This window comes from Malus sylvestris, chromosome 17, assembly GCF_916048215.2.
Source record: "Malus sylvestris chromosome 17, drMalSylv7.2, whole genome shotgun sequence".
NCBI classification, from domain to species: domain Eukaryota; kingdom Viridiplantae; phylum Streptophyta; class Magnoliopsida; order Rosales; family Rosaceae; genus Malus; species Malus sylvestris.
In genome coordinates this window covers 31485972-31513125 of record NC_062276.1, presented here as the reverse complement: position 1 = coordinate 31513125, position 27154 = coordinate 31485972, and the positions used below count along the sequence as shown (strand labels likewise).

The 27154-nt window shown below is 37.3% G+C and overlaps 1 protein-coding gene and 2 pseudogenes across 3 annotated transcripts; all 3 read left to right on the top strand.

Annotated features, from left to right (window-relative positions):
• The first annotated feature begins 971 nt into the window (after positions 1-971).
• On the top strand, positions 972-3840 carry LOC126611012 (uncharacterized). Of its 3 annotated transcripts, none has more exons than XM_050279197.1 (5): positions 972-1324; positions 1450-1893; positions 1975-2277; positions 3252-3314; positions 3627-3840. In XM_050279197.1, the coding sequence occupies exons 2-5, from the start codon at positions 1489-1491 to the stop codon at positions 3714-3716; spliced, it is 861 nt and encodes a 286-aa protein (XP_050135154.1). In that variant the 5' UTR covers positions 972-1324; positions 1450-1488; the 3' UTR covers positions 3717-3840. The 3 variants fall into 3 exon arrangements, with proteins under 3 accessions (XP_050135154.1, XP_050135155.1, XP_050135153.1); XM_050279198.1 differs by having other exon boundaries at positions 978-1338; positions 3630-3840; XM_050279196.1 differs by having other exon boundaries at positions 988-1338.
• Positions 3841-4626: 786 nt separating this feature from the next.
• LOC126611003 (PHD finger protein MALE MEIOCYTE DEATH 1-like) lies at positions 4627-8001 on the top strand (annotated as a pseudogene).
• A 2275-nt stretch (positions 8002-10276) lies between these two features.
• LOC126611007 (valine--tRNA ligase, chloroplastic/mitochondrial 2-like) lies at positions 10277-27071 on the top strand (annotated as a pseudogene).
• Positions 27072-27154: the final 83 nt, after the last annotated feature.

The following is a 27154-nucleotide window of genomic DNA, read 5'->3' as shown; positions in this document are numbered from 1 at the left end:
GTATTTACAACAGGTTGCCTTTCTATTAAATTCTTTATTATATACTAATTTATTAGTTAAATAATGGTTACTCATAGGGTGGGGGGATTTTAGTTTCACTGTCCATTTTAATATGATGGTTTTCAATTTATATTGATTACTTATATAATGCAAGGTAGACTTACTCCTTAATCCTGAGTGACGAAGATATGGCTATCAAGTTTTTAAGGTACGCTAATATGTATTTTTATCTTATTTTTTCGTGATTTCACGAACCCCTAATTGTGTTGCACTATTATGTTAACAATTTATGGTTTAATTTTATTAAGGTATTGTGTATCTAATACGAAATGACAGTAATTCCATCTATGTATATATATTAGTTAAAAGTCATAACTTTATTTTGAATTTAACTGATGCTTGCAGGGATTAATAGTCTTAGTCACATCTACTGTAGTGATCCGCATTGCTATAGCTACTTTGGTTGCCCTTTGTTTCAAATTGCTACCACTCAAAAAATTGGAATTATCACAAGTTTGGTTTACTAATGCTTGGAATAGAGATGGTTTCAGGGAAGAAAAGATACGCCGGAGTAATACTTTGCATAGGCAGCTTAAGGGAGAGGAGAAACATGCCTTGGTTTGCATGCATGTGAATATTGGTTTCTCCTTTTTTGCTAACATTTTTATCATGTTTATTTTATTTTATTGCTGATACGATTTTTCTTCAGTTTTGAGGAATATGAGAACTAATTTTAAAATATTATTAATACTCTCCAAGCCCTGCATAGCGTGCCTTGAAGTAAAAAAAAAAAAAAAAATCTTTCACATGCTCATATAAGCGCGTGCAGAAAGTCTAGTTCTCATAACCCTTAGGAGACAATTACAAAAGCTCATTAAATGAAATTTTTTAAAAGGCATGAAAACACCGCGGGGAATCGAACCCGGAATCATCCCTGTCTTACCCCTTACGCCTTATCCGTTGTGACACAAAGCATAAAAGCAATCAAACTATTACTTACGCTATTTATATCAGCAACTATACTAAACCCTAAACCCTAAACCCTAAACCCTAAACCCTAAACCCTAAACCCTAAACCCTAAACCCTAAACCCTAAACCCTAAACCCTAAACCCTAAACCCTAAACCCTAAACCCTAAACCCTAAAGAATTTGATTTCCTAAATTACCCAACGGAAAGCCCAGTTTGCCCAATTTTTCTCCTCTGCGCTCTGATTTCAGCGGAGCACAAGATTCCTATCACCATTTCGGCGGCAACGCACCACCTTTCGACAAGATTTCGCCGGAAGCAGCCCACTTCGGAAGAGACTTCCTCTTCCCCAGACGGTATTTTGCTTCAGGTTTTCTCCTCTTCTTTCTAATCTCTTCAGCTTGAACTCAGTTTGATGAAATTTGATTTATGAAACTGTAAAAAGTTTTAATTTTGAAGTATAATTTTATTTTTCTTTAAGATTGAGAGGATTATCGGGCAGTATTATTAGGACAGAATTATGAGAGTGAAAAGGCAGAAGCGTCACCGGAAGAGTGTGAGGTTCTACACTGCATGCTACGGATTCAGACAGCCGTACAAGGTGCTCTGCGATGTCACTTTCGTGCACCACCTCGTCACCAATCGCATTACCCCCGCCGACAAGGCCATCTCTAATGTCCTCGGGGCCCCTGTCCTGCTATTCACCACCAAATGCGCTCTCGCCGAGTTGAAACAACACGGTCCAATGTTTGGTCCTTCGTATTCACAGTCTCTTGAAGCTGCTAATAGCCTTATCATTGCAAGGTGTGATCATGAGAGTCCCGCGAGTGCTGAGGATTGCATCTTGGATCTTGTTGGGCAAAGTAATTCCGAGCACTTCTTTGTTGCTACTCAGCACGTTGATCTTCGTCAGAAACTTTTCAAGGTTGATGGCCTTTTTGAATCCTCTATACAGTTTGGTTTGAGGCTCATTATGTTTGCCATAAGTACATCTTTTCACTTGCAGATACCAGGTGTCCCTGCTATATACGCTCTGAGAACTGCTCTTTTGCTTGAGTCCCCTTCTGATGCCCAATGCCAATTTGTCAAATCTTCTGAAGAACAACGCTTGCATATGACTGAGTTGGAATACAAGATGTTGAAGAAGAAAAGGAATATTCCGAATTTTCATGAAAAAGACGATCCCTCTAGTGAAGAAGATGGTTCTGGAGATCAGAACCTGGAAGCGCAGGTTGTAACAAAAGGGGATACCGCTAGGAAAGGATTGGGAGTGAAGGATAAAGTTCAATTTAAGAGAAAGAGGGCAAAGGTACTACCAAACTCATTTCTGTCGTGTTCATTGATATTTTTTTTTTATGTATTTTTCTTTTCTTCAACATGTCTGCTTATAGTCAGTCTTATGTGAGGTGCTATAATTCATCCCATGAACTTTTTTGATATGGACTGCACGTAATATGAAGTAAGATGTTGGAAGGAGGACACCTATTGTGTTTATTTGAGAAGACACCTATTGTGTTTATAGTATGTATAGTATACACTATAAACACGGATGGGCCTCAGTATAGCTGCAATCTTGCATTGTGGATTAACATCAATATGAGTTACTAGAATTACACTGTATTTTATGTTGCGGTATCTTTTCCAACTTTATTCCCCACTTTTTTTTACCAAGATTATCATATTACATATGTATTTTATCACATGACGATGTTATTTTCACTAGGAAGATGCTTCCCTGAATGTCATAGAAATTTAATAAATTTTTGTTTGTGCACCGGTTACTTAAGCAAAGATAACAATGTATATATTGCTGATTAGTTTGGAAGGTGTTCACCAACTTCTCGTCCTCATTTTCTATGCATGTACAATTCTTGCATGGAGGATGGGGGACTACACTAGAGTGAATTCTAGAAGGGTGAGTAATGTCAAAGAACTAAGAGTCTAAGATAAAGTAAGGGGAACTGAGTTAATCGTACATCCTGTAGTTTCCTTATTCCGTGTTTATTAATTCATATCTGGTTCTGCATTCAAATCTATTCTTGAAATCAAAGTCGTGTTTGAGCTGGATGTTTCTGAGAGTATAGATTGAATCATTGAGATGATGTTCATTGTTCTCTGTTCTGTCGCATGTTCCTTTTTCAAATTTTGGGTGAAATTACATGGAAATCGATTGGGCTAATACAACTTTTTATGTTGTGTTGGCATGCTAAGACGGTTAGAAATGGTCCCTTAGTATGACTGTTTCGATGTTTATGTATTGACTCATTTTCTTCCATCTTGCAGTGTCCAAACCCCCTATCGTGTAAGAAGAAAAAGATGAAAAACACAGATCGTCATTCTGCACAGGTGAGCTTGCAAAGATTGTTTGTACCACTCTCCCTCCACTGTACTACAGACTAGTCACAATAGTCGATGGCAAAAATTCGATGTCTCACTATCCTATAAAAAAAGGGAGTTTTAACGAAACAAATGCATGCCTTTAATTATTGGTACATGCGGCCCATGATGAAACTGATTGATCTCTCACGTTGGTTAGCAAGGCTCTAAACTCTAATGTTGAAACACCTGGAAATTCAATTTCAATTCGGAGAAGAGATAAGACATGAGCTCTTTCTCTTGCTTTGTGCATCTTTTGAGATTCTGAATTGTTTCATGCAGGATAGGAAGGATGGAGATGCTACCTTGAGGAGTCGTAAGAAACGGAGTAGATCACGGAAAGGCAAAAAGACTCTGGAGGCTGATGGTTAATGTTCCTAGGATAAAGGGTTTTGTAATTTAGCTTTCATTGGAGCAACAAGTCGAACTCACACTGTACTTTGGTCAATTTTGAACGAGTGATTATCAGTATCGTTAAACGAGTGATTATCATGCCTATCGCTTGTTAATCTGTCGATTAAATATCATAATTAGGTACTCACGTTAATAGCCTCGCACTAAGTTCATATGGAGTGTGTCTTCTAAAAATTACTAAATTCATTGTTAAAACTGTGTCCTCGAGTCCGTTTCTCTTGAACACTAAAAAAAATGAACGGTTTGTGGAACAAGAAGACAAAAATGAGATTTAAATCCCTAAAAAAAATCCTATAATTAAGGATAAGATTAGCATTAATCACAAATTAAAAAAATACAGTAATTACTTAATTAGTCAATTTTTAAGGGTAAATGTGGCAAGAGAATACAAATAAGCTGATGTAGACAATAAATTACTAGACCTAACTCAAAAATTAAACAAAATTGAACTATAATTAATAATGGCTCATAAAATTGGACTTATATTAAGTTTTCTCAGAAAGATAATTTATTATGAATAAAATAACTCTTTAAAGAAAGGTAAGTATTTCCCAAAGTCAGTGCCCAAAATATATGTTCACACTTGATACACTCATGTGGGATGATGTCTAACCACCCAAGTAAAACATAATGAGTAATACTACACTTACAACATATTTATACTATTTTTTTAATAAATGCAGGATCCGTCAACATATGTGAATCTAATTTTTATTAAAAAAAATAGTACAAATAATGATATAAATAAGTGTTGAGAGTAGCGGTTTTTTAAACATAAAACCTATACGAGTAAAATACACATAAGCATCTTTTCATTGGGGGAGAAGGGAAAATGGGAAAAAGGGAATAGGGAGGGGGTGGGGGACCACTATTGGCCTTCAGCCGATCAGCTCACAAGGAAAAATTTTAAAAGGCAGAGCCTGATGGCTGCAAGAAACAACTCTCAAGACAGCGAGTCTCCTCTGTCCAAACTTCTTTATTTTCAAGAAAACAGAGTCTTGGAGGAGAGAATTAGAGAGAATTAGAGAGAATTAGAGTGTGTGTGTGTGTGTGTGTGTGTCAGAGAGGGGGAGACCTGAAGCTTGAACTGGGAGCTTGAAACTTGAAGTGAACACCATGTCAAACCCAATCTCTCAAGATTACAAGAGGATGAAACGAAGCTCAGAGATTTTCAACTTGCATTCGTTCTGCAATCCCGGTTGCCCTATCGGTGGGAATGGTCCATTCCGCGATAACATTCGAGTCTTCCTTCAAGAATATGCCGAGCTTGAAAATTACACTGTACAGGGAATGCGGATTTGGCGCACTCTTCTTGTGCACAACAATTGTAGCATGACTGTCCCTCTTTACACAATTGAAGAGGACGTCAAGAGCTCTGAAAACCCCTTCTGCGATCTCTGCCAATGCGCAGGTTAAGACCCCAACGTCTTTACTTTAATTTGATTGTTTCTTTTGATTTATTAATTGGGTTTCTGCAAATTTTCGTTTAGGCTCAGCAATTGGTCGTTGATGTTCATATTTCTTCAATACCTTGGTTTTTTTCAAGCGGGTTTCTGCTAAAGAACTCGAATTCTCTGTTCTTTGATTTCTGAATCGGGTTTTCTTTATTCACTGCGATAGTACTGTAATGTGATTGCTTCTTTGATTTATCAATTTCGTTTCTTGAAATTTTTTTTTTCTGTTTGGGCTAGAAACTGGTCATTTTTGTTCCAAGAATTGCTTATCTTTAGCTTTCTTCCTCGTTTTTTTTATTTATTTGGGCTCTGCTAGACAAGAGTAAGTTTAAGGTTTAACTTTCTGTGAGCATTTCTCAGTTGGAGAACCAATATATATAAGAGTACAAGGCATGATTCTAGGGATCCTAATTGCACGGAATAGGAAACTTTAATTCTTTACAAAATATATCCCGTTGACTCATACGTCCCCTCAAGTTGGTGCATAGATATCTTCTAAGCCTAACTTGTCTAGTGAGTAACTCAAAACACCCTAGTAGATACAGCATGCGTCAACACATAAACTAGCTGCTCTTCCAATCGTACAAAAGGAATATCTACTAGCTTGGCTAGAAGTGTAACCATCGAAAATTTGTAACCCTTCCCTAATTCTGTCATTCGATTTCTTTATCCAGTTAGAGGAATGTTACAGTTAGTACAACTCCAATCTAATGTACTACTAATTAACACAGAAACTGCTACTTAGCTGGCTTTCCTTTAACAAGATATCATGAAAGGAAAATAATTTAGCTTCTCAGGGTTTGCTATTTGATTGTGCTGTACAGTGTCATTCCAGCTTCTGAGTTCTGCAATCATAACATGTAGTTGAGTTTGTTTAGGTTGGAGTAATCACTTTGTTTCGAAGAGAAAGTACCATATGATAATCCCAGTGGATGATGAGTGGCTTAAGCCTCTGGTTAATGATGCCCTCGACCTTCCTACCCACCTCTTACACGGCTTGATGCACTGTAATGGGTTTGCTCACTTGGTCTCAATCAATGGACTCAAAGGGGGTTCTAAGCATCTCTATGGCAGAGAGATCATGGATCTTTGGGACAGAATTTGTACTAGTCTTCGAACCAGGTAAAATAAAACCTCTACATTTCCTGATTTTGCAATTACTTAATTGAAATCGGTGACTTGGTTTTGACGTTTTCTCCCTTTTCCAGGAAAATCTCCGTTGAGGATGCCTCTAATAAACGTTCAATGGATCTACGCCTTCTCCATGGTGTTGCTTATGGACATTCTTGGTTTGGTAGGTGGGGTTACCAATTCTCCTATGGCAGTTTCGGTATGACAAAAGACCATTATGACCAAGCAATAGAGAGTCTCAGCTCATTACCACTTGAAAGGATCCTTGAAGATTTTATTGACATGGACGAGCGTGAAGAACTAAAACAGATAATCAGCTATTACAGAAATTTGAGTGAAACAAAGTTGATCACAATCAAAGATCTTATCCACTTTATGCTAACTGTCAAGCCCAGTGTTACTGGACAGAAGAAGTCATTAAGGGGTACTGCAGCAGTTTCGTCTTTCACTGTAAAACGTGCAACCAAAGCTGCCCTCCGGATCAAGCCCTCGAAGAAGGAAAAGTCTGCGAGATGCAAGAAGTTCAGTACTATTATTGCTCACGTGGATTGCAATTGGCCCACAAGAAGACTCGAGTTTGCAGCGGATGTGATTGTGAAAGCACTGCAAGAAAAGAAAGAGAGCGGTCAAAGTGTGATGACCCGGCAAGATGTGCGAGATGCAGCTCGCTCACATATTGGAGATACTGGCCTTTTGGATTATGTGCTGAAGTCAATGAATAATGTGATAGTTGGGAATCATATTGTGTGCCGTGCAGTGAACCCAGCAACTCGGGTTTTGGAGTATACAATTCATGATCTTGCAGATGGGGTTAAGGTCTCGGAACCCGCTCAGTCGTTTCAATCAGCAACTCTAGTTCCTGGAGTTGATGTGTACAATGATGTGCTTTATCTATATGAGCACGTGCTGTTGGAATACCCGGAATCAGAGCAAATGGTTTTGGCTACTCAAAGACTATTGGGCGCCAAGCACTTTGTGAAGGAATGTTCACACAGGGATGATGAAGAGCAGTCGTTGACAATCTTTTGCCAACTCTTGCCTAGCTTGACTGATATGGAATTCGTATTCAAAAGGGAGCTGCCGCCTGGTGAAGTAGTAGTTTTGCCACTGCATGCAACAGTCAGGGAACTAAAGCGAGCAGCTGAGAGTGCACTGAGAGATACTTACTTTATCACAGAACGGTTTGAGGTCATGGCAATCGAAGGCTTGGATGAAATGGAAGATACGGAACCACTTTTTGGAGTAGCTGAATCGGGAGTAGTAGTTGGTGTGAGAGGAAGCGGGATAGATTTAGACACGCCACTGAGGTATGAAGGCGGATCTGACATTTGGATTGTGAGTTGTGACTGCGGTGCTACAGTCTACAGATGATGACGGGGAGAGGATGGTGGCATGTGACTTATGTGAGGTGTGGCAACACACACGCTGCCGCGGAATTGAGGATGCTGACACTGTTCCACCTGTGTTTTTCTGCTCTGCATGTTGTGCTCCACTGGCGTCTCCTACATATTTCCTATAATTTTATAGTTACTCTGATTTATAAGTTGGGTTTCTACAAATTTCTGTTTAGGGTCATGAACTGGTGGTATTCCAAGATTAGTCTCAGTTGTATTGTGATTCTCTTTTTGTGACTGTAATGTGATTGTTTCTTTGGTTTATCCGTTTTGTTTCTTGAATTTTTTCTGTTTGGGCTCGAATTGGTCATTTTTGTTCCAAGAATTGCTTCTCTTTAGCTTTGTTCCTTGGTTTTTTTGATTGGGGGTTCTACTTTGATGTTGAAGATTTTGGTTGAAAGAATTCTGTAAAAGCAACGACAACATCCAGCAAACAGCAACAATTTCGCCAAACAAAATTTTCGACATCATACACTAATCTAATCTGGTGTTCATACATATGTGATGGGAAATATGCGTGATTAAATAAGCGTCCTCATTTGTCACGTTGATCCTTTTATTTTCGTGAACTCAACTAGCTGCAAATGCCACCAGCTTTTAGGGCTTTCTTTCTTATACACTTCGCTGGCACCCTTCCAGTTGATGACTTTCCATGTTCTTCAGATAATCCGGTCTCAAATTCTTGTACTGCAACTCGAATAACAGATGCGTCTTAATTCAAACTTTCATTTCCCTTGATATACGAAAAGGATAGCAAAAAACTAATACAGCGTGACAAATCATAATATCCACATAAAAAACACTAAGTTAATACAAGAGTATCCAATAATACGATATGAATGTTATCGACCCGAATACATGACCATATATATACATATATATATATACACGTATATATACAGCCGTTGGGAAGTTAGGTTCGTAACTGAAACTCTACAATGAATTACATAAATACACCATAACAACATAACGGTAATATCCACAATTAAATTTAATATGGTTGAATATTTTTTTAATTGAATTTCCAAAGTTATAATATACAAATGTTTAGCGAATTGTTGTTGATACTCCAAAAATCTTATTTTGCAATATAAACTTTGTATAATTAGTAAGAAAATAATACTTGTGAAGAGTAATGAGATTTTTAAAATGTTAATAGCAGTTTCCAATATTTATAGAAAAGAACCGTATAATTGATTCTTATGGTTGATACAATTGATAGGGAGTCAGGAAAGTAAATATCTGAATGATTGATACAATCAATGCTAAGTAAGAAGGGAATCGTTTCAACATATGTGTTCAAGTCAACGTTGATTGGATGCTAATTTAGGCAAATATATTGTATAATTGTTGAATTTCTCAATAGGCACTAATCACCCTTAATTAGTATTATTAACTCCTCTTGAAATATGATCAGTTGATCGCACTCTATTTGAGAAAGAGAATGGAAGTATTTTTGCTCACCACCATTTAGTGTGGTGTATGCTCACCATCCTATTTATCACCATTAGATGAGTTTGAATTTCGAGATTTGTACTTATCTACTACACGAATCTCGAAATTCAAACTCATCTAATGGTGATAAATAGGATGGTGAGCATACACCACACTAAATGGTGGTGAGCAAAAATGCACTCATTTGAGAATTGAGAGAGGATATTTCCCTTTGTTCATTCCCCATTTAATTACATATAAGAGAGTCTCTAATTATACATACTTTCAAGTCAAAGACTATCTTGTAAGCTCCTTTAAAAATTTATATTCAAGCATAAGTTCTATCTTAGGAAGTCATAATGCTTATCAACCCATTGATATAGAGTTTTTATTTTGCAAATTGTTATTAGCACTCTATAATTCTCATGTTACACTCAAAACTTTATATATTTAAAAAGAAAAATATACTTGTGAGGAATGTAAAATGATATTAAAAGCTCATTTGTCATTTACGATATTCAAATCTAAAACCTCTTAGCCCCTCATACTTAGGAGTGTGATTGGAGATGGATGTTCCAACTCATCCCTTAAATTTTATTAGGAGCCCGTTCAAATGATCAATTGAAGATGCTTTGCGTAATTACATAAGTATAAACTACATAGAAGTGCCACTTAGTACTGCATTAGTGATATTCTGCTTCACTTGTAAATAAGATGTCTTAGGTTCAATTCTAACTAAAAGCGAATTTGAACAACATTATTGCTAACCCATTATGAGGCTAGCACACTTCCCTCTCTTTAGTGTAAATAATATCTTTTGTTAAAAAAAATAAAATTGATGATCGTTCACCTTGTATAGGGCCATTTTTATAGATCTACCTCTGCTTTTGTATTTTGATGAATCAAACCATCTAATTTTAGATCGAATTTTCATTATACAAAATTCATTTGTTCGGGTTTTTATCATGAATGGTCACAAAATTGAACCTTCCTTTACTTTTGGTCATTAATTTCCAGCGTCGATCAATATCATTACCGAAATGTGATATGCACATCTCCATGTCGTTAATTTTTAACAAATTTTTATGGAAAACGAAAAAAATCACATGGACCAAATCCGAAGTGGATCCATTCGTAATCCGCTACCTCCTGTTTCTCTGCTACTCAAACTAAAACCCTTCTTCTTCTATAGCTAAAGTCCTACCAAGGTTTATGCTGTCATTTACTCACCTGGAAAATACGACCTCGTAAAACGAGCCTTTCTCTCCAAAACGATGATTCTCCAAACGACATTCCTCGGCCCCTCTCTCTGGTCCTCGTGCTCTGCTCACAGGCTCCGTCCTCTTCTGTTCTCCAAAGCGCCAGTCTCTCCTACTGGCATTTCAATCCTCTTAAGCCTAAACACTTGTCAGGTGATTATTACCCTCTCACTTTCCCTTCATTCTTTGTTTGGTTGCCGAGAAAATTCGGATGTAGCTTTCCTTTCATGTTTCCCACTGTTATCAGTTGGAAAAATACTGAGAATTGAGCTTAACCAATCAAGCATTTGAATTTTAATCACTTTAATTCGTAGAATTGTGTTCGTTGAAGTTTGTAGAATTTGTTAGATGGTGCATTTATCAGTTCTTGTTCTGTTTCAGTTGCTGCTTCCGAGAATGGTGTGTTTACGTCTCCAGAGATTGCAAAGACCTTTGATTTTACTTCAGAAGAGCGGATATACAATTGGTAATATTGTTTCTTATACGCTTTTCTTATGCATTCTTTCTTTTATGACCAATAACTGGGGTAACAATAATAAATAAATACAGCTTTAGTATGGGTGCTTTGGTGTTATGCGCATTCTCCTTGATTTTCTTTTTGTTACAATTCACTGTCGATTTCTTTTTTTTTTTCTTAACGTGAATTGGGGAAGCTTCTGTATCTGAAGGCAGGTGTTGGATTTATAGGGTCTGATGTTGTCTGATATAATGCTATCGTTCTACTGTTAGTTCTGAATTTAGAGGCTTTGCAGTATATTTAGTGGGACCGCTCTGCTTATGTGATGCTGTATTGCCTCATTGTGTAATGTACTTTTTGTCATGTATATGCCAAATTTGTAACTGAAGTTGTTTTGTTGGGATGAAAGATGAGTTTTCCCATTTTTTGAACTGGTGTTGAGGAAAAAGTTTAAGTATATTCAATCATTGGAAAGTAGCTTATACAATTCAGGAGGCCAGCACTTTTTTTTTCTGGGAAAATGTTTGGGTTGGAGTTCACAGTTGACACCTTTCTTGAAGTGTCAGTTACCATTTTTTTTTCAGGTGATACTTTTGCAGTACACCTGACATCTTATCAAGTTTTCTTGTTGATTCTCCAAAGTGCATTATGCAGGGCTAGTCCTGATACTTATGGGGCGTTGTATAGAAAATAGAAAATAAATTGGATGCCAAAAATATTATGAAAGTTCAAAGTATTTGTTCATTTTTTGGATTATTTTTTGTTTTCGGAATTTGGTGTATAAGACAACCAAGCTAGTTTTCCAGTCTAAACTTCTAACTCCATATTCCATGTTGATCCAATTATCAGTGAGTGAAATTCTTAATGTTTAATTCCTATGGAAGTCCACAAACCCTGTGCCTCCAGAGCACTTGGGTTTCTTGTGGCTTAGTTAATAGAGAATCACTTTTTTGGTACCTTACCTGTTATTACGTTTCCTAGTTATAATCGATCTACGCCATTGCTCTCCATTAGTATGAAAGATTAAGTTCCAAGAAGCTGTTTCAGATATATAGTCAGATCTCTGACTTACACTGGTGATAAAAGTTTCAGTTTCATGCTGCATTAGCCTGTGGTGTTTCTGCATGTATTTAATGTAGTGACCGTAATTTTTAATAATTTATAATGAAAAACACATTCTAATTTAACTTAAAAGAAATTATGTTGCTGCATGTGTGTCTTGACTCTTGCCTGTACTTTCACATGCCAGTTTGCAGATTCTATCAAGTGGTGCTTACTAGTCTATTTTTTTTTATGTACAATCATTGCATATTAATGAATTCATTTGATTGTTAGGTGGGAGTCTCAAGGTTATTTTAGGCCAAACCTTGACCGAGGAAGTGATCCTTTTGTGATCTCAATGCCGCCTCCAAATGTTACTGGTTCTCTACATATGGGGCATGCGATGTTTGTGACTCTTGAGGTTGTGAAAGGTGTTTATAAGTATTGGATCTTTTCATTCTCTGTCATTTTTTGCTGAAGTGCATATTAGTGTTTGCACCTAGCCATGCTTCTAGTTTTCTAGGCATAGGTAACTGTTGCTTATCTGTCACGTGTGGCCCAAGAATGTGTTCATTTTCTAATTGCACATACTGGTGCGAGGTTGTATAAATAATAGTTGACTACGAAATGGAAAATATTTTGGAATATCTAAATATAGGTACGCGAAGTTGAAAGATTGGAATTGAATTGGAAGAACTAAGGACTACATGTGCAATGAGATTTTGTACAGAATGTCAAAGCATAGCTGATAAAAATAGTAATCCCAAGTGTCAACACAAAGTCAGTTGTACCTTTGGGCCTTGTGGTGTAGCCTGTAGTTATATAAACCTCATAAATATTGAGATTTTTACAATTTGAATAGCTTAATTTGGGGGATTTCAAACCCGCATTTTACTGTAAATAATGATGATTGGGGCAATAATCTAATCTTGGATTTGTCAAATGGTTAGAAGGACCTAATCTAAGAAAAAGAAAATTACTGAATGTTTGTCTGAAAAAATGTGGACGAACTTGGTTCAATTTTCCTAAATTTTAATTCGACTGCTTCTTACTGCTGCTTACTTCTTCTATTCACTTTTCATTAAGTTCTGTTGTAGGACATTATGGTTAGATATCATCGGATGAAGGGGAAACGAACACTTTGGCTTCCTGGGACTGACCATGCTGGTATAGCAACTCAGATTTGTCTCTGTACCACAAAGCCTATGTTTCAAGACAAGTATTTCCACTGTTTTCACATCTTTATTGCAATACTTCACATCATCTTCATTTATAATTTTCTGTGTTCTACAAGCGTATTGCAACTTCCTTTATAATTCTGGAAGAGTTGAAACTGCTTTGATCTGATTCTTTCTTTATTTTTTCGAGCTCACGATTGGGATTTGGTTTTTTAATGATAACTTTGTTGGTCAATTTCGGAATCTATATTTGTTCATTGGCTTTGATTTTGTCTTAATTTGCACCTTTTTGTATTAATTAGAATCGTAACTTGCCTATCTTAGTTTGAATTTTTTGCTCATACTACTATTCCTCTTTTTCTACCAGCTGGTTGTGGAAAAAATGCTTGCTTCTGAAGGAATTAGAAGGGTTGACTTGGGTCGAGATGAGTTTGTGAGTAAAGTTTGGGAGTGGAAAGAGAAGTATATATTCTTATCTATCTTCCATTGTTTATCTTCTCTCTCTCTCTCTCTCTCTCATGCATTCTACCGTACTATATTTTTTGTGGTGCTAGTAAAAAGAGAGAAAAACTGTTGTTTCTTGTCACAACATGTAGAATTCCTTGTACAGGATGTTGCTATGGCCTTTATAAAGCTATATTGCAGTTTGGTATACACTGAATCAATGATAAATAAAATTGTTTCTTTTAAAAAAAGAGAAAAATCATGGAAAACAATTTTGGAGTACACTGAATCACTGCTAAATATATACTTTGGCCTATGGTATATCTACTGAACATGTTAGGTTTCTCTTTTAATGTTGTGCATCATCTCTTCTAAATATCTAGTTAGTTCTTTATTTGTAAAGATGACTTTTTGGAGAATGGCCACTTCATGAAAGACCCTGAAAGCAAGCTAGGATTGTATGGAAGTCTCATTTCACAAGTCAACATTGGGTGGGCAATGTAGAAAAAGTTAATCAACTGATTCCTACTGTTGAAAAAAAAAAAAAAAAAGAAAAGCCCACCGCATCCAAGTGCCATGCATGCGTTGAATGCTTCCAGATCCCATGCATGCATTAAAAAAATAATAATAGAAAAAGAGGAAAAAGAAGAGGACCACCCACGTGAAGTCTTAAACTTGGAAATCCAAGTCGACAAAGAAGAAAACGGGAACAAAAAATAAATAATATATATATATATATATATATATAAATAAAGGGAGAAAAGAAAACACATGTTTCTTCCTACAAAAAGGCAGAAAACGTGGAGCAAAACTCCCCATCTTCTGCAAAACGTGGAAAGTTTTCTGTAAGATGTGGAAGGTTTTTTGTATAGACGTAGGAGGTTACACAGTCAGTGGGAGAGGGTGGTGAAAAATATGGCCTCTATCTCCCCCACGTAAAGGCTCCAGAGACTTCCTATGATGCCTATAAATAGGCATCAGTCGCAGTGGAAATGGAGGGGAGACGGAAACAAGAGAGGAGATGCTGCAGAAATTGTGAAGCACAGAAAAGACAACAGAGAGGCAAAGCAAGAGAGCAAAGGTACAACAAAGGAAAAGAAAGAAGAAGAAGTCAAGAACTACACGCAAGAACAAAAAGCAGGAAAAGCTACATAACATTTGAAGGTATAAAGCCATCTCATTTAATTTTTTGGGTTGTTTCCTTCTTCTGCTTTGTAGGAAGAAAGGAAGCACTTTGCTTCTTCAACTTTTCCTACTCCCCAGCATTCTCGAGTTGCAGTCCAACAAAGCCAACGAAATCACCACTTCCGCTCCCCGCTGCTGCAGTTTAATCCCATGAATTTCTTCGGGGTCTAAACCACCCCGTGAAGTTCCGATCAAATTCAAGAGCTCCGCTCCGTGCCGCTGCAGTTTAATCCCATGAATTTCTTCGGGTTAGTCTAAACCACCCCGTGAAGTTCCAATAAGTGATCCATGCTCGTCGGTCCGCAAGTGCATCTTCAAAGTTCCAAGCTTGGTCCCTGTGGAAAAGGCAGGAAGGAAGCAATCTATACAAAATATATAGCTGCCGTGTATCGTTTTCCGGCCTGGAGGAAAGTGATATGTTGGCAAGACTGCTCACTGTTAAATATTGGTTCAAAGTTTAATCAAAAGTATGGAGACAAAATCTACAAGCCAAAAGCAAAGGAAAGAAGAAAGAACGGGTGACACCATTACCTCCACTGGGTAGTCCAAAAACTCAAAAGAAAGACTGGTCAAACAAGTCTTTTCCACAATGAAAAAAGTTCCAGCTTTCATGCTTTCAAAGTACTATTTCAAGGAGTGGATTCCTACGAGACTTATGGTCTAGAAGGTTTACAAAGGAAAAGATGGTTTGCAAGGGAAAAGTTAGTAAATTGACAGATGCTACCAGAAAAAGGGAAAGGAAGGAAACGTGTTGTTCAATAGCTCCACCCAAAGTCCTTTATGTCAAGAATTCGAAAGATAAGAAGAAAATGGAAAAGATGGTTTGTAAAAGAAAAAAACTCCAGAAAAAGGGAAAGGAAGAAAACTTATTGTTCAAGAGCTCCACCCAAAGTCCTTTATGTCAAGAATTTGAAAGATAAGAAGAAAATGGAAAAGATGATTTGTAAAGGAAAAAAAAACTCCACAAAAAGGGAAAGGAAGAAAACTTATTGATCAAGAGTTCCACCCAAAGTCTTTTGTGTAAGAGATTCAAAAGATAAGGAAAAAATGGAGATTGCATAGTCTTCAAAGGAAAGCTGCAGTAGAGAAGAAGAGGAAGAAACTTGTCTTCTAAATCATGCATGTGTTCACTTAAAAAAAAAATGGTCAGTTGTCTTCCATGCAAATTCAAAACAAATGAAAAGGAAAAATATGGTTTTCCTCTCCAAACATCACCACTTGAAAGCCCTATTTGGACTTAGAAAATTCGAAGTCTTCAAGTAGAAGAAGAAAGAAGTTGGGTACAAAACCTTAAATAGGTGCAGAAGAGAAAAAATGAGTTTAAAACTCGAAAGGAAGAGGAGCTCCAGCCAAAAGAAATAAAATAAAATACAAAAGTTGCTTTTGTCAAATCAAAAGTAATGTGGAGGTGGTCTTCTTTTCTTAATTGCATGGGGAGTTCTACTTAAACTTGTGAAGTTAAAAGTCTTCAAAAAAATGGGTGAACAAAATTTGCACCTCACGTGAAGTTTTGCTCACGTGGAAGAGGAGTGGTTAAGTCACATAGAAAAAAGGGCGGAGTAAAGCTTATTGTCAGAAAGCTTGAAAATTCAAAGTGGGTTCAAAGTCCCATTCTTTTTTAATGGGGTTGAAAATAAAAAAAGGTTCTCTAAATGGGTTTGGACCTATGCATCTCACGTGGGATCATGGAAGAAAATGCCGATAATATCGGCGATATTTCGCCGATATTATCGGTTTTTCGCGTAATGGATATTTAAATAGGTATCCGAATGGTTTTCGTCCAAATATCACGATATTATCGATAATATCGCGATATTTTGGAAATATCGCGATATTTTTTTAACGGTGCAATCGGAGAAGAACGCCGGAGATGGTGTGCCTATTCCTGAGCCGATTTCGTCCCAAAAACCTTGCAAAAACACGATTTTGAACTTCAATTTCACATATAAGGTTCAAATTTCACGCATGCAAGAGGTAATCAACATAGGGTTTAGTCGGTCAGAGTGCTGAATTTCAATGGAATCTCACCTGAAAACTTGTTATCTTCGAGTCGAAGACGAACCAGAGAGTGACGAAGAACCCGAACACGTGGAACAGAGGCAGCGTGAACAGAAACACGCCTTGGCCGTCGGGTAGGGTCGGGTCAGGTTTGCGCCAAAGTGCGTGGAGGGATTCGAGATTGTCGGACTGAGGAGCAGAAGGATCGAGAGAGTGGGAGATCTGTGTGTGTGTGGGGAGAATGGAGAAGGGGGAGAAGATTGAGGGAAGGATCCAGATCGAGATCAAGATTCGAGAGAGACTGAGGACCGAGGGAGAGAAGGAGACGGAGAGACCGAGGGAGAGACGGAGACGAAAGGCTTTGTGTTCTCTGCTTGTTGTGTGTGCGTGTGAAGGAGACGGAGAGACCGAGGGAGAGAAGGAGATGGAGAGACTGAGGGAGAGAGAGAAGGATCCAGAAAGGTATGCGTGTGTGCGTGTGCGTGTGTGCTTGTTGCGTGTGCATGTGCGTGTGTGCGTGTTGCGTGTGCGTGTGTGCGTGTTGCATCGTGTGTGTGTGTGTTGCAGAGTGTTGCAGAGGTGAAAATAGGTGAAAATAATTTTGCACCCAGAGGTGAAAAGATGTGAAAATAATGTGCTTGTGACTGTGAAAATAATGTGTTTAGACTTCTTTCATTAATTACTACATATTTTTTACACTCACAATGTTTGTCAGCTCGCTAAATAATCAACTTGATAATGTTAAATCCATCATGCAATGCATTTCCTTCCAATTTTTTGTGATAAACTAATAGATAATTGACTAAATAAACATCCTGCAAAGTTTCAATAAAAATTTCCAAGTTTTTCTTACAATTTCTGTGGTTTCCATGTAATTTTTATCGATATCGATATTATCCCGATATTTCCATCGATATTTCCGTGTTTTCGGACTACCGATATTTCCGATATTACCGATATTTAATACCTTGCGTGGGATAGACTTGCGTGGGATAGACTTAGAGTCCCATTTTCTAATGAAGGGAAAAGCAAATCTCATTCCACTTTGAACTAAGTACTTCACGTGAAGTTCGCTCAAGTGGAGAAGAAAGAGTGGATGTGACGTGGTCCTAAAAAACCCTCCCAGTTTGTCATACTCAAATTAATGGGTCATTTACGTTACCTATTAATTATTCAAATCCAATCCAAATGGCTTCTCATTTTCCTAAAAGTCTGAATACAAAATTCATTCAAGTTTATTAACTACGCCGGTTTGATTCCGTTAAGGATACGTAGGCAGTTTGATATCAAGTTTTAGACGCAACTGTGAAACCGAAACGAATCTCTGGTTTATATAAACTAAATTCACTCCTGCTATCAACTACCAAAATGGCACGAAGCCGAAGAAAAGTTTCAAAGGGCACGAAGCCGTATCAAAGTCTCAAATGGCACAAAGCCGAAGAAAAGTCTCAAATGGCACGAAGCCGTATCAAGTATCAAATGACACAAAGCTACAACAAGTCTCAAAAATCACGAAGTTACATATAGCTCCAATGGTTTAAGGTCCTCGCCCGCATGAGCTAAAACTGCACAAGGCATCAAATCCAAACTAGTACCAAATACCTGAACTACGAGTGACTTGATCCTTCAAGAGGGTACGTAGGCAATCTAGGATTCGACCTAGGTGCAGTCACAAAATCAAACAAACACCAAAATCCTCAAGTTACATTTTATTTGAATTGGAATCAAAGGGTATTCCTTTCCCAAAAGAAAGGTTGTAATTAATAGGCGCATAGCCTAGAATGGGTCGAACTCGAATTAATAAAACCCTCTTCGGAAAAATGAACGAGGGTGAAATTGTGTCGAGTAAATTATTTGTTTACATATTATGTACAATTTTTGCTCAACACCTACTATTCATAATTTAATACCTGCAGCATGATTGAATGATCATCATTATTCTGCTTCTGAAGATTAGCTAAGTTAAAGATTCTACTGAAAGGTACCCTATACCAGTCATTCGTTTCAAAAAGCATGCCTATTTTAAAGAAATACCATAAAGTAAGTTATGATTCTGTTCTGAATCATATATGATTAGATTTGCAATTTACTAATTTATACTAAATACAATTCCCAGAAAAAGTGAATTGCTGCCATTAATGTTCCAATGAAATTTGTTGTTTCCATTTATACTTGTTATTTTTTAATAGATTATAAGGTAAAAGATTGTTTACTACCCTTATGTTTCATGGTTTTTAACATTTGGTACACGAAATTTTTTTCATCCCAGAGTCATACCTCAAGTCTTAATTTTGGGACAGTTTCATACATCCGTTAAGTTTTCCGTTAGAATTTCTGTTAACTGATGACGTGGCTCTCACATGGACAATAATTGAGTGCCACGTGTCAATATGGATCCACCTCAATATTAAAAAATTATAAATAAAAAAAACCCACCCTCCCTCTTCCCCGATCCCTCCCTCTCCTCTCTCCGTTCAGCTGCTCAAATCACGCCATAATCTGAGTCTCTTCAGCCGTCCATATGCTCTTCAGAAGCTCATCCATGTTCATAGACCCAAAATCCTTCCCTGGGCCTCCAATGGTGTTCTGCAACTCCTCAAACGTCAGTGAATAGATCGACGACTGCGTCGCTAACGGCGGCTCGTTCCCAAATCCCTTGAGGATCCTGTTGGTCCCCATTTTTCTGTGAAATCTGATCCAACAAACAGAGACCCCAAAAAAAAAAAATTCAGATTTTTACTTTTCTTTTCCTATGACTCAGAGCTTCCCTTTAGCTCACAAAACTTAACATTGTCAACTTTCACCCCTAAAAAACCAGAGTTTGAAAAACACAAACCAAAATCTCAGCTACCCCTCATCAATTCACACTCCAAAGCTCAGATTTTTTTAATTAAATTACAAAAATTCTGAAAAACCCAGCTAAAAAATAAAAAATACCCAGATCAAAAAGCACATCAGACGGTTCCCGCCGGCCTTTAACCTCAACCTTCTCTCCAACTGCTCCTGCTACCCTCTGTTCGACGACTCTTGTTGACGCCGTCTACCTCCCCTACTACGCCAGCATCGATGAGGGAGGGGGAAGGGTGGGTGCAGAGGAGAGAAGGAAAGGGGGTTGGAAGGGGAAAGAGAAGAGGGAGGGATCGGGAACGGGAAAGAGAAGAGGGAGGGAAGCCGCCCTGCGAGGGTTTGAATCTGGGGGTATGAATGTTAGGGTTTTGGATGGAGAATTGGGGGTATGAATTTGGGGGAATTAATTAGTGAATTTCCATTGCATGAAGAAATAGAGGGAGAGGTTTTGGGGGAGAAGGGGGTGCTCGGGTGGAGAAGACGAAAGGGGTGGAGGGGTGCTTGGGTGGAGGGAGGTGGGGATTCTGGGGAGAAACGAAGAAGAAGAAGAAGAAGAAGAAGAGAGACAGAGAGAGAAAAAACAAATCCACGTCACCTCTGAAGAGAAGGAAGAAAGAAAGAAAAAAAATTCCAAGTGGACCCTTAATGACACGTGCCACCCATTCATTATCCACATGGGCGCCACGTCATCACTTAACGGGAGACTTAACAGTTTGACTAACGGATGTATGAGATTGTCCCAAAATTTACACATTAAGTATGACTCTGGGACGAAAAAAACTTGATGTACTAAATGTTGAAAACCACGAAACATGAGGGTAGTAAACAGTCTTTTGCCCTAGATTATAATATCAGGTATGGTGGAACCATCACAAATCAGATCAAAAGACTTGGTGCTTCTTGTGATTGGAATAGAGAGCATTTCACCCTTGATGAACAGCTAAGTCGTAAGGCATTTTTCTATCTTGTAGAACTCTAGTCAATTGAGAAAGTATGTATGAAATGTAAGCCCCAAGGGGGCGCGGTATGTCGAGTTCCCATGTGTAGTATAGGGCACCTAATGAGTTGTCTAGGAATATATGCAAAAGTTATTGATTTGTTGGGGGATGGGGGGAACCGAACCTAGGACCTCGGGTTCATGAGTAAATGCTTTTAACCACTTGAGCTACAACCCCCTTGTAAATGCACACTTTATTAAAACTTTTCTTTAGGGCTCCAAGATGTAATAAAAAAGAGCAGTTTTAACTTCAAAGGTCACTAATGTTGTTAGGAGCTAGTAAATGTTTGTATTGTGATCATTTTTATTATTTCTCTCTGAAAAAATCAAAACTCATATTGAAGGAAAAGGCTTCATCTGTCAAGGCTCATATCCTTTTACTCCATGCAGGTGCTGTTATAGAGGCCTTTGTCAGACTTCATGAGAAAGGTTTAATCTATCAAGGTATAGCCCTAAGTTCCTTTTAAAGTTGTTCCATAATCCTAGATTCTGAAGAACTTTGTTGTGGCCTGTGTCCCTTTTTAATGGAGTTCTGAAGGTGGGTTTGTTTTGCTGCTGAATCCCATCCATTGTCTTTAGTTTTTGTTATTCTCTACTTCATGTTGTGACAACTATTCTCATCATTTGAAGTTCTTAGCTTCAAGTTATGATCATACATGTGGGATGGCTGGTTGTCTGTAACCATTATATATGCTCTACAGCATGCCAACTTTGTGAAACATTACGTTGATTCATTGAATCAGTATTTAGTTGAGTTTTTCTGTTAAAGGATATTTTTTTCATTAATCTATGTGGTGCCATTTTAGGAAATATATGGTGACATATTCGTACCGCGAATATGGTACTAGCTTTGTGTTAGATGTGTTCTCTGTTTGTGAGAATTTGAAAGAATTGAATTATTTGTGAAAAATTGAAATATATGGTGACATATTAATCTTATAAAGAACTGGTATGTCAGAATTTTCGTTGAAATTCTTGTATATTGAAGTCTTCAGTTATGAATAAGCTGACAATTTTTTCTTGTGAATAATGGCAAAAGTCAAGATGTAAGGAATTAGATCTCTTCTGTATTACAACAATCACATTTCTATGGTGACTGAAACAAACATTCTCTCTAGTCAGAACAGTTGAATTTATATTCACCTTATTATTTTACACTTTTGTCCTGAAACTCTCCCTCTAGGTTTTGAGTTGATTTTTGGAAGAGTAAGCTGTAGCTTTATCGTTTACAAGAAAGTGTGACTTACATGTATACTTTTTTGCTATTTGTATATACATAGGGTCCTACATGGTGAATTGGTCTCCTAGTCTACAGACTGCCGTTTCTGACTTGGTAAGTTTCATCTGGTCTCATGTATGCGTTACGCTCTAATCTCGATTAGCTTGTGCTTTAAAATGCAATATTTGACATGGCCCTTAATATTTATGAACAGGAAGTAGAATATCATGAAGAATCCGGAACTCTTTATTATCTTAAGTATCGTGTTGCTGGAGGTGTAAAGTAATTGCCAGCTGACCATTTCTGATTCCCTTATGAAATGTGTTCTTAACGTTATATGGTCTATTAGAGTGTACAAGCATGTCTTCTGTTGTGCTATTACTGTGTGCTGATGCAAAATATTCTGTTGATATATAGTTGCTAGTGCAGATCTTATGTTAATCCTCTCAGCTAGAGTTGGCTTTCTCTCTTCCGGGTTCTGGTTGGGGTGGTTTGCTTGACCACCCTTTTTGTTGTCTCTGCTTCTTTCCTCTTTTAATATAATTTTTTATTTATAAAAAAGCAACTTGGTCCCTCTAGAGAGGAAAATTTATTGGCACAATAACTGTGACATTCATAGTTCGAACATTGGTAGGTTATTTTGTGTTTGACAACTAACTAATATTACAACAAAAAGATGATTACTGTTTACAAAATTTTGGGAGTACTTAAGTTTTACGATCTTTAGCAGTCGTTCACTTATTCGTTTGTAAATTCTTCTACTGCTATGTCTATGGGTGAGTTCTAACAATTTTCCGAGTTACATTATGCACTCTCATTGGTACCTTCTGTACTTAGGTCCGAGTATCTGACAATAGCAACAACACGTCCGGAGACATTATTTGGTGATGTAGCTATTGCTGTGCATCCTGAGGTAGGGGTTATTTTGCTTACATTTCTGGCTTCCTTTAGGAGTTTAGTTATGGATCGACCAGGTGATGACAATTCTTTTATGGTAAATAATGTTTAAGCAATTTAGAAAGGTTATAGGGTAAAATATTTTTAGACATTGCTTTTGATTTTTTTGGACCAACATCTATGTACCTAATCTTTTTATATAAATTCCTAACCTGGGCTTTATTGAAAATATTATTAGCACGGTTATTGAGTTGTCCTTCTTGGATTTTTTTTAAATATTCATATTCCAGATTGCTTCCAACACAATTTCTGATAAGACGCCAGCTGCATTTCACAATTCATGCATGGTTGATTCTTAAATAATTTGTGGGTGAGAATTAACACAAAATGGTGTGGCCTCTGCGTGCCTTGTAGCACGAGGTCTAGCATAATTAAGAAAAAAGTCAGAAAAGCGTACACAATACAAAGGTGCTCGCTTCGCCGAAGAAAGTGCAAAGACTCTCGCACCAGATCTGACGAGAGAGAGAGAGAGAGAGAGAGAGAGAGAGGATGGTGTTTGAATGGATTTCTGTTACTGAAACTCCTAAATGGACATTCTAGCTGAATTGAATGCAGAGAAATCTTCTTGGGCCCAGAAAAATTTAAAGAACCATTAAAATTAAACCAAAAATCCAATACTATTATTTTGATTATTACAGAAAAAAAAAAAAACTGAAAGGCTTACGCCTCACCTTGAGACCCTAAATACATCTACTTATACCTTCACCTCTGAAAACATTGCTATAAACTACTGTTTACTACATTCTCTATTTGTACTCTACTCTTATGTGTCTGATATTCAGATATATGAAATAATGTAATGAAAATTTCAGGGTCGAAAGATGTCGAAAACATTGGGGAATGTAATAGATCCCTTAGATACAGTCAAGGAATATGGCACAGATGCTTTAAGATTTACAATTGCTCTAGGGACTGCTGGCCAGGTTTGTGTTGTTGTCACTTTACTTATGCGTCAGTTCTGCATTTATACAAAATTATCGCTTTTAAAAACAAACATTATTTTACTTTATTTGCTGACCAGAAATATGTGTATGCAGTCTTCAGCTGTTGCATGTTAATAGCTTGATACAATTACCATTTTGGCTGATTTGGTCTTCTCTTCCAGGACCTTAATTTATCCACTGAGAGGTTGGCATCCAACAAGGCCTTCACAAATAAACTATGGAATGCTGGAAAATTTGTATTGCAGAATTTACCCAGTCAAAACGATGCATCAACTTGGGAAAATATATTTTCTTATAAGGTTGGTTTGTTAAAACTATCTCAAGTCATACCAGAAAACTTAAGTTTCATACGATTTCGTGCTGAGCTATGAAGTATAACTTTTTAAGGGTTGACCAGAAAATGCTCCACTTATGATTAGTTTATTGTTATGCTCCATCCGGTCTCATGTATGTATCTCTAAAATTATAACTTCCTCTTGAGGACTCACGAGAACTTGACCTGATTTCTCTAAAGATAGCCCCATGCTCATATATGTACCACAAACTTGTCTGCAAGGCACATCATGTCTGAACGTGTCTGAATGATTTTGCGAGTTCTCAATTACCAAGGCACTTGGGCAGAGGCTTAATGTCTGCATTTGATGCAACTCTTTTATAATTGAAAATTATCAGTAGATTTCTTACAAATTACTTCACTTGCTGTCCTAGTATGCTTTCTGCAAGTCATAAAAGAGATGGCTGTCTTTCCTCTTTCTTACTTTCTGAATCTGTCCATAAAATGTGTTAAATAAGACAATAACACACTGGCTGAATGGGAACCAAATGATTCTCCATGTACATGTCTTAGTCACTCTATCTCTCCTGATTCTATGAGATGCGTCTATCTGGTGCTATATCATATCATGGCCCATCAATATATCTTGCGTTTCTCTATTAAATCTTGGAAATTTCGATCTTATTGTACGTTAGGTTATATTTACATTATTGAATGATGGGTATTACTTTATTGCTTCTTAAATCAAGACAATGCTTTTTCAGTTTGACAAAGTGGAGTTCCTAGACAAGCTACCTTTATCAGAATGTTGGGTGGTAAGAAATTTGTCACGTTAAGTTTCTGCATTGTCCGTTGATTTTACTTTGTTTAACCACTCACTTTTCTCCCTTTTTCAGATTTCAAAACTTCATTTGCTTATTGACACAGTCACCTCAAGCTATGACAAATTTTTCTTTGGAGATGTAGGAAGAGAGACATATGATTTCTTTTGGGGAGATTTTGCTGATTGGTATGTTTTGAGTTTCCATTTATATGTTTTCAACCAGATAATAATCGAAAGCATAACCTTATGTCCCTATACAAATTTATAAAAAATAAAATAAAATAAAAAAATCTCTTTAAGCAACTTAAGCACAAACTGGCAGAATACCACTCCAAAGTCGTTTACTGAGAACATGCAATCTTTGTGGATCCTAAGCATTGCGTGGAAATCTTCAATGTTTATAGACTTTCCACCCAATGCCAATTGGTTTTAAGTTGAATACTGACTTTGAAATTTTATCCACGTGTCAGAACCTGCGCCTGCTGGTGCTCCAAATCTCCCAATATAATTCATCCATGTGTTTGGTTCAGTCACACCCAGCCTAAGGGAGGTATAGAATCCCATATCAGGAGTTTGAAGTGTTGCATGACAATGTGCAACATTATGGGCTTTTCCACCCATTGCGTACTGGTTTGGGTTTGGTTGTTACTTTATTTACGTCCATTGGATACACTGAACAACTCCCTTGTGTTTCTGTTTGTAGGCCACTTGTCCTATTGGACAAAGGTGCTGGATCTCGCTTTACTTTTTCTAGGTTTCCTGTCCAAAAAATTGCCTGATTAGGAGTGATAAAGTTAAATATATTTTTCTCTTATATAAAGTCAATCTCTTGTATATCTTAAAAGATTTTGAACCTCCCCAAAGAAACCTCTGAATCACAAAATACTTTCTGAAACTGTGCTCATTTTGGTTTCTGTGGCTGATAACAATGCAGATTGGTATTATGATTAGGTATTTTCTAGCATGTTGATGTTTGGCCGATAAAATCTCTAATAGGTCAACTAACCAGCTGAACCAAACTTTATATGTATGCCACTGGAAGGAAATGGAGCTTCAGGATTAGTCTTACCAAAAGCTTTTATCAGAATTGCCACAAGGAAAAATCCTGTGCAGGGTTTTTCGGTTAGGTCATTATATTTGTGTCATGAAGTTCAAGCTCCGAATATTTGTCATGAAGTTCAAGCTCCGAATATTTGTCATGAATTTGGAGGAACACGGGATGAGTTGGGTCGTTAGTGGAATGAGTTGGTTTTTTGGCTTCCCTTTGGGCTTCAGTATCTTCAGAGTTTACTGCCAGCTATATTTTATTATGGTTGGAGTGGCTGATGTATTTTGGTATTCATTTTCTCTGCTGCCGTGTAATACTATGAGGTACAGCTCTGTTTTGTTTAGCCTAGCTAGACGACTGGAACTTTTCCCCTGTATTAGGTTGCTCTTTTTTATCATTGAAAGTGAGTGTTTCTTACTAAAATAACAGAAAATAAGAATGTTAATCGTTTTCTTTTTCTTTTTGTTGATATCTTCTTCCTAGCTCAGATGCACTGATTTACGCCTTTGTCAACTGTTGACTTATTTCACTTATGTAGGTACATCGAGGCCAGTAAAGCTCGTCTTTACCACTCTGGTGGTGATTCAGTTGCTTCTGTCACACAGGCAGTTCTATTGTATGTTTTTGAAAACATACTTAAATTACTACACCCCTTCATGCCATTTGTGACCGAGGAACTCTGGCAGGTAAAATTGATGCACTATATTCAGCATTTGAATTGAATTCAACTTCTCTACTGATCAGGTATTTATTATTTTCTTATGGTGTAATTATTAAATAGAAAAGCTTTTTCTTAGGATTTAGGGTGGACTGCTTGTTCGCTTTCATTGTACTGTTGTCCCCGATAATGTTTCAATTAAAATGAATGATTGCTTTGATACAGGCACTCCCCTACCGAAAAGAAGCTCTTATTGTATCTCCGTGGCCACTGACTTCACTTCCAAGGAAGAGCAATTCGATTAACATTTTTGAAAATTTACAGGCTTTGGTGAGTGGATATTCCTTCATCCTTCTTGTTTAGCGGTCCATACCCAAATCCAACTACCACTTTTTGCTATCTTGTATATTTTTCTTGTAGTCAAAAGTGGCTGATTAAATTACTAAGTTTTCTTCTTTGTTATTCTTAGACTAGAGCTATCAGAAATGCTCGAGCAGAATATTCTGTTGAGCCTGTAAAGCGTATATCAGCATTTATAGTTGCAAATGAAGAAGTCACTGAATACATAAGGGTACGTATTCATTCTCCAGCAATGATTTTTATTTGGACATAATTACCATCACCATTAACTCGCTTAAATATTTATCAGGCACG

What these genes read in the sequence shown, in the direction of transcription:
- LOC126611012 (XM_050279197.1), top strand. Translation starts at nt 1,489, where the DNA reads ATGAGAGTGAAAAGGCAGAAGCGTCACCGGAAGAGTGTGAGGTTCTAC. An exon ending in TTCGTCAGAAACTTTTCAAG is followed by an intron (nt 1,894 to 1,974) that starts GTTGATGGCCTT and finishes TTTCACTTGCAG; the next exon opens with ATACCAGGTGTCCCTGCTAT. An exon ending in CAGATCGTCATTCTGCACAG is followed by an intron (nt 3,315 to 3,626) that starts GTGAGCTTGCAA and finishes TGTTTCATGCAG; the next exon opens with GATAGGAAGGATGGAGATGC.